The sequence below is a fragment of the Lathyrus oleraceus genome, chromosome 5 (assembly GCF_024323335.1).
Source record: "Lathyrus oleraceus cultivar Zhongwan6 chromosome 5, CAAS_Psat_ZW6_1.0, whole genome shotgun sequence".
NCBI lineage: Eukaryota > Viridiplantae > Streptophyta > Magnoliopsida > Fabales > Fabaceae > Lathyrus > Lathyrus oleraceus.
Window position 1 is genome coordinate 310,839,964 of NC_066583.1, and position 12,329 is coordinate 310,852,292.

Genomic DNA, 12,329 nt, shown 5'->3' on the forward strand with positions numbered 1-12,329 from the left:
TTAATAGAGAACAAAGTCCATCATGAAATCATGAGACTCTTTTAAGTCGGCCTCTTCGCGAAAGCTGAGTCATAATTTTGAAATACCACACCTAAGAAACTTTGGAACCAATCCAAATCAGATGCAACCGATCCAAAATGCTACAATACTGAAGTTATATAAATTGTACACTAATGGAGAATGTGATTTTGATTTCACAGCATGAACATAGAGAAAATTGTCAAGATATAGTTTTTCCGGGTCATTACATGAAACAATAAAGAATCTATAAATGGAGCAGAAAAATGCTTCTATTGCAAAAGGGGGAATCAACCACTGAGCATTTTATACACCACAGCAAACAAAAATAACTTATTCTTTCATAATCTTCCCAATCTTAATCATAATAAGTCTGTGTAACTGTAATCAGACATCACATGAAAAATCATATCTACCAGTATACTTCCTCGTCTGTTCTGCTCCTCGTTTGGTAATTACACGATCCTATGTATAAACCTTACGGTTACATAGGAGTTTTGGTTGTATCGCTGATAAGCATTTACTGTTTTCTTTCCTCTATTGTCTTTTTCGGCTCGTTTCTGTCCAAAATTTTCAATCCCCACTTTCTATGGCAGACCATTATGATAACAAATGAACATTATGAAAATGAATATATGAATACTATGGTTTGATTTCTTCAGGACTTGAATGAATTAATTTGCTTGTCTTTTAAAGAAAGGCTTCTGACAGATCAGGAGTCTCTGATCGCTATCACTTTCGATTTCTATGACTCTTGCATCCCACTTCAGCCGAGTTGTTAAAGCTCTAGCTGTCTCTATTAAAGGAACTGTGTCACGAATTATAATCCAACCCTGCACACATGACAATTATCAGCATATGATATCAAGAGATCTACAATATACCAATTCAAGTGGATGTAGCTATCAAATTAGAACCTCCTACAAATCTACAATTTCTCTTTCAGAACATGCTTTACAATTTGGAATAACTCTTACTGCCTCCATCTTATATTAATGTCGTTTAATGATCACTTCCAGAGTAAAATGGCAACTCTTGACTAAAATAGCCTTGTTATAATAGCAATTAAGCAGAAAGACAAATTATCAAATTAATAGTCATTGAGATATCATGATGTCGGTAAAATTTTGAAAATAGAACAAATACTCAAGTAAAGAAAAGCCTTAGCCAGACTTAGAAAGGGGCGGACCAACTGAAAGTTACAAAAGTCACGGTCATACATTAATAGAATATTATGCATGATCCTGGATAGAACATTATGGCGGAAGTTGGTCCATGTAGCCGATCTCACTCAGTGGGATAAGGCTCAAGGCTTGGTTGTTGTTGTTGTACTCTTCAAAAAAAAATATCAAGCAACTTTTACAGTAATTTAATATTGCATTATATGCTCACATCCAGGTCATATGCTTTGATTCAATAAAGGAATAAAACAAATAAATTACATTATACATATGAATTATCTCAAATGGGTAGTGAAATCCATACAAGTCATTACTTCATGCTTGGAGGTAAGTGCCAATTAACCTAAATTCACCATGTTAAGAGTTTGTTCAAGCTTTTGAAAATGTATCCTTACTCAAACTATGAGTGTTCAATAAAAGACGACTTTATCTATGCTATATATATTTAACACCTCAAAATGCCAAACAATTTTGAATAAGAGTCTCAACAAAATCCTTTTCTCACTAGGTAAAGTTGGTTACACAAATCAATCGTGGTCATACTGCCCTGCCATGAATCACATCCAAAAATACATTACTGAACTCCAAATCTATCTTCTTATAATTTTCCTTGGTCTCTTCCTACCTCTAACTATTGAAATATCCTCCATGTAGTTTACACTTCTTACCAATGCTTCCATGGATCATCTTCATCGTAGGCCAAAACCATCTACGAGATGACTACAACATCTTTTCTACTATGAGATTTATTCCAACTTTTTATCTAACTATTTCATTCTTAACCATAAATGAAGAGTAAAGCACAGAGTATTTACATACCTCTGGGCGAAGTAATCTGTCAATTTCAATGAATATATCAAGCATGGTACATCTGTGCGGCTGAGCAGTTTCAAGAGATAAAAACCCTGCTGCGTGTACCAAGTCATAGGTTCTAGGGTATGTTGGAAAGGCCTCACACCTACAATCCACAAATCATAATTGTAACAAAACTTTCCACATAGTAAATTAGTTTACTGGAATGTTAAATTTAAGCTGCAAAATTTAGGGTCTATAAAGTTAAGGCATAAAATCATTCACATGCCTCTATTTAAAAAGTGAAGTTTTACGATATGTTGAACCTTGACACAGGCTTCATGACTAAGTGATTGTAAGTACAGGCTTTGTATTAATGCCCTTAATTTAAGTGTGTTATTTAAATAGATAATCAATGTACTGCTTAAGACCAAACAGATCTTGCATTAAGGGTATATTAGATAGATAATCATTCAACTGCTCTCTCACTCTACAAAAACTTATTAGTTGAATTGGTTCCTTCGAGATTTAGACATATAAGCTTCATCATTGATTAATTTTGAACAGACTTTTAAAACAAGTATCACATATCTGGAAAATTTTATATTCTAGAAACAAACTTAAACATATTAAGAATATCCGAATATTAGTGTAAATATTCTATCCTCCAACAGAACATTAATAAGTATGTTAAGAATATGTTATCAATCAATTAGTATTGATTGATATTCAATTAGTCATAACTATAATTGATATTATTTCCTATTGTATATTCCCTATTTGCATATAAATATACACCATGTGTGATCATATTAGACACACAGAGATACAATTACAATATGGTATCTAGAGCTGGTTGACCTACTGTCTTCCACAAAATAAAAATAATTTTTTTTTTTTTCTCTTTTTCTTTCCGGCCACCCACAGCGCCGCCGCCGTCTCCGCCGCTCCTGTCGACTTTTCGGCGAGATTCCTATACGCCGGAATCGTCTCCTACAGATCGGCCAGATTCACTGCCTTCCGCCGCCGCACGCATCCGCACACGTCTCTCCTTCATCGCACGTGAATCTCACGCGCCGGACAATCAGCCGCGCATCCGCTGCCCCCAGCCGTCGCCGTTTTTCCAGATCTGCTCTCGGTTTTTCGTTCCAAGCCATCAAATATCATGGGAGATACCGATTCCATCATGTTCACTAAAATTCCACTTATTCCGTGTGAGAAACTGACCGGAACAGCCAACTACAACATATGGGCTGGTGCTGTCAAGATGTGGTTTCACGGTCAGGGATATGAGGATCACTTAACTACAAAAGCCGATACTATTCTCGCCGCCAAACGCGATAAGTGGAAACAAACCGATGCTTCTCTATGCACTGTGTTATGGTTTTCCATAGCAACTAATCTCCAAGCACAGTACCAAGCCTATACCACTTGCTACGAGGTTTGGGAAAAGGCCAAGAAAGTCTTCTCAAATGATGTCCATAATCTTTACAGTGTCATCACCAAACTCCGCTCTTTGAAATTGGAGAATATGGATATGCAAGGCTATCTGACTCAGCTTGACGCGTTAAAGGCAAATTTCACAACCTTAATGCCCTTTACAAAAGATGCAACAACTTATGCTGAACAACAAAGTAAGTATTTCATGGTCATGGCACTTGCTGGACTGCCATCTGAACTTGATTCCGTTCGGAATCAGATTTTATCAGGTACCAACGTTCCTAACTATGAAGCAATTAGTGAACAATTGTTACGCTTGGCTACACCTCATGCTTTTGGACCGGTCCCTACTTCCTCTCCCACTGAATCATCTGCTCTTGCTTCCCACTATCACGGTCGTGGTGGACGAACCGGTGGACGAGGTGGACGTCAAAGTATTCGTTGTAACTATTGCAATCGTTACGGTCACATTGAAGCCGATTGTCGTACAAAGGCAAGAGAACAACAACGACAACCACGGATCGCTGCTGTTGCTCAACCGGATATCACTAAAGATGTCACTATTCCCGCCGCTGATTACAATGATTTCCTCCAATACAAAGCAGCCCATCAACAATCATCATCTGCCGCTGTTGCTCAGTCGGGTAATCCTGTAGCTTTTGTCTCTACATCTTCACTTGGTCCTTGGGTCCTTGACTCTGGGGCATCTGATCATATGACTGGTAATAAATCTCTTTTATCTCATTTGTCTTATTCTGATTCTTTGCCTTCTGTCACTGTGGCGGATGGTTCTAAAGCCAAAGTTCAAGGCCTTGGTCAGGCACATCCACTTCCAAACTTGTCTTTAGAGTCTGTCCTTTACATTCCTGGTTGTCCCTTTAATCTAATATCTGTTCACAAGCTTATTCGTACTCTTGATTGTTCAGTTCTTTTTAATGCTAATTCTGTTCATATCCAGGATCGACGTACAGGACGGACGATTGGAGCAGGGAGTGAAGCTGGAGGATTATATCATCTTTCTCCACCGGTGGCCTGTGCTTCTATTGCTTCTCAAGAACTCACACATCAACGTTTGGGTCACCCTAGTCAAAATAAAATGCGTCTTTTAGTTCCTAGTCTTTCTAAGCTTTCTTCTTTTGAGTGTCAGTCCTGTCAATTAGGCAAACATACTCGTAGTACTTATTGTCAACGAGTAAATAAAAGTGTTGCATCACCTTTTGCTTTAGTTCACTCTGATATTTGGGGTCCTAGTCGTGTGAAGTCTACTTTAGGATACTATTACTTTGTAACGTTCATCGACGATTACTCACGATGCACTTGGTTATTTCTAATGAAAAATCGTTCAGATGTTTTCCGTATATTCCAAGAGTTTTATGCTGAAATTAAAAATCAGTTTAATACTACCATTAAAATTTTACGCACAGATAATGCTCGTGAATATATGTCATCCCAGTTTCAATCTTTTTTAACATTACAGGGAATTATTCACCAATCATCATGTGCTCATACACCACAACAGAACGGTGTTGCTGAACGGAAGAATCGTCATTTAGTTGAAACTGCACGGACTCTTCTTCTTCACCACAATGTACCCTCTCGTTTTTGGGGTGATGCTCTCCTCACCGCATGTCACCTTATCAACCGAATGCCTTCCTCGGTCCTTCAAGATCAGATTCCATACTCTATCTTGAATCCGGAACACGATCTCTACCCCATTCCCCTTCGTGTGTTTGGTTGCACATGCTTTGTTCATGATCTTAATCCAGGTAAAGACAAACTTTCCGCTAAATCTCTCAAATGTATTTTTCTAGGCTACTCACGTATACAAAAGGGATATCGTTGTTTTTGTCCTCAACTTCAACGGTATATTGTCTCTTCCGATGTAACATTTTTTGAAGGTTCTCCTTTTTTCTCTGCCTCTTCGTCCTCCCAGGAGATTTGTAATTTAGATGATCAAGATATCCCTTCTGTCATCCCCACACCCATTAAACCTCCTTTGCAGGTATATCAGCGACGCACAACGCGTCCATCGGCAGTTAGAGATGATATTGATCCACCAGCACCATCTCCTACTCCAATTGTTCCTCCAGCTACGTCACCTGAACTTGACCTTCCAATAGCATTACGAAAAGGTATTCGATCTCATAATCCAAATCCTAAATATGTTTGTGCTTTAAATTATGACCGTCTATCTACTTCCTATGTTTCTTTTGTGTCTGCTTTGGATTCTGTGTCTATTCCTAAGTCTACAGGTGAAGCTATGACTGATCCCAATTGGCGTCAGGCGATGGTGGAAGAAATGACTGCATTGCATTCAAATAACACTTGGGACATTGTTCCTTTACCTCCAGACAAAACTACAGTGGGCTGTCGATGGGTTTATACAGTGAAAATTGGACCAGATGGTCAGATTGATCGTTTTAAAGCTCGTTTGGTAGCCAAGGGATACACACAAATATTTGGCCTTGATTATGGTGACACCTTTTCTCCAGTGGCCAAGATTAGTTCAGTCCGTCTCTTCCTTGCATTGGCTGCTATTAATCATTGGTCGCTTCATCAGTTGGATATTAAAAATGCATTCTTACACGGAGAATTGGAGGAGGAAGTGTATATGGATCAACCTCCAGGTTTTACTATTCCTGGTAATTCAAGATTTGTTTGTCGGCTCAATCGATCTCTTTATGGGCTAAAACAATCTCCACGTGCTTGGTTTGGTCGCTTCAGCTCTGCCTTGATACAGTTTGGTATGACTAGATGTGAAGCAGATCATTCTGTTTTCTTCCTTCACTCTTCCAACGGACAACACATCTTTCTTGTGGTTTATGTTGATGACATTGTTATCACTGGAGACGATACAGACGGTATTCAGCGACTCAAAACTCATCTTTTCAAAAACTTTCAGACAAAAGATTTGGGTCCACTCAGATACTTCTTAGGTATTGAGGTTGCACAGTCCTCATCAGGCATTGCAATTAACCAACGTAAGTATGCATTAGACATCCTAACTGAAACTGGTATGCTTGACTGTCGTCCGATTGATACTCCTATGGATCCCAATGTCAAGCTTCTTCCGGGTCAGGGGGAGTTGTTGAAAGACCCGGGAAGATATCGACGTTTAGTGGGTAGACTCAATTATCTTACCGTCACCAGACCGGATATTACTTTTGCAGTGAGTATTGTGAGTCAATTCCTTAATGCTCCTTGTGATACTCATTGGAATGCCGTTATTCGGATTCTCAGATATATAAAGAATGCACCAGGAAAAGGCCTATTATATGAAGATAAGGGTGATGCTAAAATCACTTGTTACTCAGATGCAGATTGGGCAGGATCACCGTCGGATAGGAGATCCACTTCTGGATATTGTGTTCTTATTGGAGGAAATATGATCTCATGGAGAAGCAAGAAACAAAACACAGTTGCATTATCTAGTGCTGAAGCTGAATATCGGGCTATGGCAGCAGCCTCAAAAGAACTTGCTTGGCTTAAGAATTTGCTCTCAGAACTTAGGTTCGGTGACCTTCAGAACACAAAACTCATATGCGACAATCAAGCGGCACTCCACATTGCGTCCAATCCGGTTTTCCATGAACGGACCAAGCATATAGAAATAGATTGTCACTATGTAAGAGACAAGGTACTGTCGGGAGAAATAACCACGGAATTTGTCAAATCTGAAGATCAATTGGCTGATATGTTTACCAAGTCTCTCAAGGGTTCTCGAGTGAATTATATTTGTAACAAGCTCGGATCATACAATATATACGATCCGGCTTGAGGGGGAGTGTTAAGAATATGTTATCAATCAATTAGTATTGATTGATATTCAATTAGTCATAACTATAATTGATATTATTTCCTATTGTATATTCCCTATTTGCATATAAATATACACCATGTGTGATCATATTAGACACACAGAGATACAATTACAATAAAGTACAAGACCTTGATCAAGGTATTAATGCTTAGACGTTACGTATGGGAAAATTAAGAAACCAATAAACTTATACATTTGGAAGGGATCGAGACATAAAAAATAAAAGGCAAGAAAGAAATAATTTAGCAGATGGCTGTGAGTTTCACATTCAGTCAAGCACAAAAATGCAAACAGTGAATAATTAAATTGTAAGAGAAAGGAGATTAAAATACCAATCATGCAAAACACCAACGTAACCACGGTCCTGGATCAAGGGAAGATAGTTGAGTCCATTCGTTGGCACCACATTCATGACCCAGACAGATTTTCCAGAATGCAACAATGCAGAATTAAAACCACCAAAATGAGCATTCATGTCTAGCACATTTCGTAGCATGTTGTAAGGTGGTGGAGGGTCTTCATCACCAGGTCTCTTTGGATGATCAGAAAATATCAAAGGTGACAGAAGAGACCAATAGTTGTGTACTGCTGTCCTCCAGCTTTCAGCATCTTCCACAAATTCATCAGGTTGCAATCCTAACGCAAGTAAATATACACATTAAGATAACCTAGGGGATAGGAGATATCATTCAGTAATATTGTACAGTGAAATCTTTCTATTAAGAGTTCTAACAAGAAACGGTGAAGAATATAACAACTACCGTGTATTCCAAGCTCATGCTTTTTCGGATGATCCCTGGAAGGCCAGGTCGCCCTCTTTTCAATTGAAATCCAACGACTGCTATGTGTTCCTCCAATACAATTTTGCAGATCTCGATAGTATGGAGACTCCACATCATAGCCTCTACTACATAAAGGAGGGGGAGGAGGACCGTTCTTTCTATAAATACAAACACACAAGAATCATGAATACATGCAAAAAAAATTCTGCAATAATAACTGCACGCACATATTATAGAGATCTAAGTTACTAGAAACTTGCTTCCCGTGATATACAAAACGAAATAAGTTTTCAGAAATGCACACCCCAGCAGCATTACCTTGAGTTATAGCATTTTATTTTACTAGTTTTCTTCCATACGACAGTTTCATCTTGCTGTGATAGCATGTCCCAGCAAAGGTTTTCTGTAAACTCATGTATGAACTTCCACCTTTGCTGACTGTCTTTGTTACGGGCATTTGTAACCGGCGAAGTCCAGACAAAATAGCCCCCGGGTTTTAAAAGTCTATCAGCTTCAATCAAGAGAATTCCATCTATGCCATGAAAATGTAAATAAAATAGAACAATCAGACTCCAGACATTTAGTGGGATCAATCAAGTAACTACAGGGTTCTGTAATATTAATAAATACTGAAAATAAATTGAGGTATGGATTTAGGGCAGATAATGAAGTTTTCCTATTCTAAGTTCAAACATTTAAAATGAAAAAAAATACATATTTTATGGCATGGCCTAGTGGGAAAGGGCTTGGTCGTTGTTGTCTTGTTGGATGAGGCCACGATATTGGACTTAGTTGAAACAAGTCGAACAACCAAGACAGCTTCCATTAATTTTCCTTGGTTGCAAGTCTAAACTTAATGGGGAAATTATAACACCACAGGAAATAGACAGCTTGTGTGGTTTAACATATGAAGTGTATCCTTTTTGTAAAATATCTTCCAAATTTTAAATAACCTAAGAATGGATAAATTGCGAGTTAAAAGAAAATATTACTTAGACCAAAACGGGGGGCTATATTTTAAGCATTGTTGGAGGTACAATAAATGATATTGAAGAATGACAATTCAAATTTTTCATAGGTCCCAAAAGAGTGTTGATGGTTTAAGGTCTAAGCTCAGTAGGGAAAAACTACAACACCACAAGAAAGCCTATCCTCAAAGTTCAATATCTATGTCATGTAAAAATACAAAAGCATCTTCTGAAGAAACAGAATAATACATTATTATAAGTCTATAATAACAAAAAAAATCCTAGTAAAAAAAATATTTTTTCTTAATTTGTGACATAGAATTCCTTCTTTGAATGACATTTATAATCTAACATCTTATCTCAAAGCCCAAATCATCCAGAAAATAGATGCTTTTGTCAAATAAATGTATAGAATAACAGAACCATGTTGACCTTATAAATAGTAGCATGAGGTTGATTATTGGCATACCTTTCTGGTCCCAATCTATGCCACATCTAGCACAATGCAGCATATCAAAGGAGAGAGATGGATATGGCAACTGTTTTGTAGTGAAAGAAGCAACCATAGCAGGAAGACCCCTTTCAAGTGTAAGTTGAACTTGACTCCCTGAAGGCTCATAGTTTGCAATGCACATAGTTAAAAGTTGACTGTGAAAGAGGTGCGCTCCAAAGCTACCATAACCACAACCAATGTCCAGTATGGTTCTAACCTGTGAATGCCAACATGCCAATCAAAAAACATTTCAGGCAAGGAATATCACAGTCGAACTTTAAGGGCTATGTTCATATTCAGTATTTCCATAACCTATCAAAATATCTATCACAACGAAATCCCTCCAATTGCAAGGTACGGTAAGTTTTATAAATATAACTAATACAAAGTTAATCACCAAGTTGATGTCCCTAGCCAATAATGTCAAAAACTTATTTAACAATCACAAAGGATTTTCTGGCATTATAAAACAAACTATTGTAGCATTGTAGGGAAAGAAAAGCTTTACAACAGATATGAGGTAAGTGAGGTTGACATTACATGCAAATGGAAAATATTTGCATTTTATTAACTTACACTTGAGGTAAGTGAGGTCACATAATAAAACTTTAATATAGTTAATCAAGATATGCATATATTTGTTAGTATTAGTACTGTTAGAGTGAAAAATGAGCCTAAAGTCAACGCAGATATGAGATACCCAACCATCTATCACACTTGAGCAAAGTGGATGAAATTAAGTATGCTTGATTCCATAATTAACATATACCAAAATAGTGAAATTCAGGAGTATGACTATAATTGAAGACGGCCACCATAAAAAATTAAAGTATTCTATTCTAATTTGAGTGAAGAAAAGAAATATTCAGTTACCCCAGTTTGTATAAAGTTGGATTCATTTCTAAGTCCAATCATTTCTGCAATTTGGTGTGAGTAGTCTTCAACACCATCAAACATAAGGGAGGCAGAACGAAAGGAAATTTGCTCTTCATCGAGCATCATCATCCTGTAACCAAATAAAATACATGAGAACTTTAAGATGAAATGATGGATGAAAGAATGCAAGCCAGTGGTAGAGATATATATCATCACTGACCTCTTGGTCAAGCTTCCAGAAGAAAGAACTTCCTGTGCAGTGATTTTAACATTAGAAACCCAGATAACATCCCTTCCAGTAGGCCACCGAAGAGGAATTTTGTAATTCGTCGGCGAGAGAAGTAAACAATTTTGCTTAAGCTCGTGGCCACATTGCCGGTCAAACTCACCGCCATCAGAGTAACCCTGAGCTAGATTGTCTGAAGTGTTAAAACAAGGAACATAGTTTTCAAACTCCTGAGAACAGAATTCTAATTCTTTCGTTCTTGAGGGAGCATAAGAAATCTCTCCGATATCCAAAAGGTCCGATACAAGTTTCTCTTGAAGTCTTCTATAACCATGGTAAATATTACCTCTAGATGTGGTTGAAATCGATACTGTCCACCAAAAAGAACCAGCAAGAGCAAAAATAACTATAAATACTATACTAAACTTCATGAAGAGAAGAATCAACTTATGCCGACTTCTAGGAGTGCCAAGAACAAACGGATCCGGCGAGAAACCATTCTCCGTGGCACCGTATTTAGAACTAGAATTATCTGCAAAAAGCAACCTAAAAGGAGACCTCAATTGTAAGGGACTCTGATCAGAAGAACCTTTTTTATCCAAACCATCTTTATCTGTTTTATCTTTCGATTGTGAATCCCATGGATCGATACTGTTATCAGGGATCCGAATCCCAGTCACACCTCTGTACAAAGGCCTGGACATTCTCTAACCAACACGCTTGCTCGGCGTTTAAACGTGTAGATATTAACTTAACTATACGAATACGCCGAAACGAAATACTAACCAAAGTTTACTTCAACATCACTCAAATTTGTGTAAAATAAATCATTAACGAAATATGAAATATGTCTTCAGCTGTGCTGAGCAAATACAAACCTGTTATAACAACCATAGAGACACACTTATCAAGATTTAGAGTATTCTTATTGCAACACAATATCATTGCAGTAAGTAAAAGCAAGTTACACAAAAAGCACAAATTAAGCGAGTAAACAAATCAAAGTTCGTATTGAGAGAATCAGAATCAAAAGCATTACAATAATAAGAATCAAACTATTAATTAATTCAAGGAACCAGATCCATCACGGACTCAACATTGATATGAATATCAATGAATTGAAAGGAAAAAAAATGAAAATCGCGTTTAGATCAAAGGCGTTTGAAGAAGCAATGAGGAGTACCTTGTTGTTGCTAAGATCAAAAGCACGGTGAATTTGACGATGGTTGTTGTGTTCAATTTTGGCGAGAAAACAAAACGAATCGGAGGAAGAAGAACAACGGCGCTTATCGACGGTGTTATTGGTACTGAATGGGTTGATTTGAAAGCTAAATCTGCTTCAGAAAAATGCACATGAAATGAGAAGAAGCAGATTGTGTTCTGATCCGAATGCGAATGTGAATGTGAATGTGATTCATACACACTTCTTCACGGACCAAGTATTAATTTGTCTCATAGATTAATACTAATACTAATTAATAACTCTATTTTTTTTAACTAATCATTCATTATTATATTTATAAATTATTCATGCTATGTTTTCATCATGTTTAATGATTTAAAAACAAATAATTTGTCATATTCATTAAATGATGTGACAGCATAACATTAGGTACATGAATACAACTAAGATATCAAGGGTAAAAATAAATTAAACTTGTATAAAATAAAAGGTAATTTACCCTTTGTTTGGTATTGAGTCACATTTTTTTAAAATAATTTTTAAATTTTAT

General features: G+C 37.1%; 1 protein-coding gene across 2 annotated transcripts; it reads right to left on the minus strand.

Moving 5' to 3' along the window:
- Positions 1-171: 171 nt before the first annotated feature.
- LOC127084220 (probable pectin methyltransferase QUA2) lies at positions 172-12,079 on the minus strand. Of its 2 annotated transcripts, XM_051024631.1 has the most exons (9): positions 11,780-12,079; positions 10,591-11,474; positions 10,368-10,500; positions 9,471-9,711; positions 8,352-8,565; positions 8,013-8,191; positions 7,584-7,887; positions 2,019-2,157; positions 172-851 (listed from the first exon to the last, which is right to left on the minus strand). In XM_051024631.1, exons 2-9 carry the CDS (start codon positions 11,298-11,300, stop codon positions 693-695), a joined length of 2,079 nt encoding a protein of 692 aa, XP_050880588.1. In that variant the 5' UTR covers positions 11,301-11,474; positions 11,780-12,079; the 3' UTR covers positions 172-692. The 2 variants fall into 2 exon arrangements, with proteins under 2 accessions (XP_050880588.1, XP_050880587.1); XM_051024630.1 differs by having other exon boundaries at positions 10,368-11,474.
- Between the last annotated feature and the right edge of the window lie 250 nt (positions 12,080-12,329).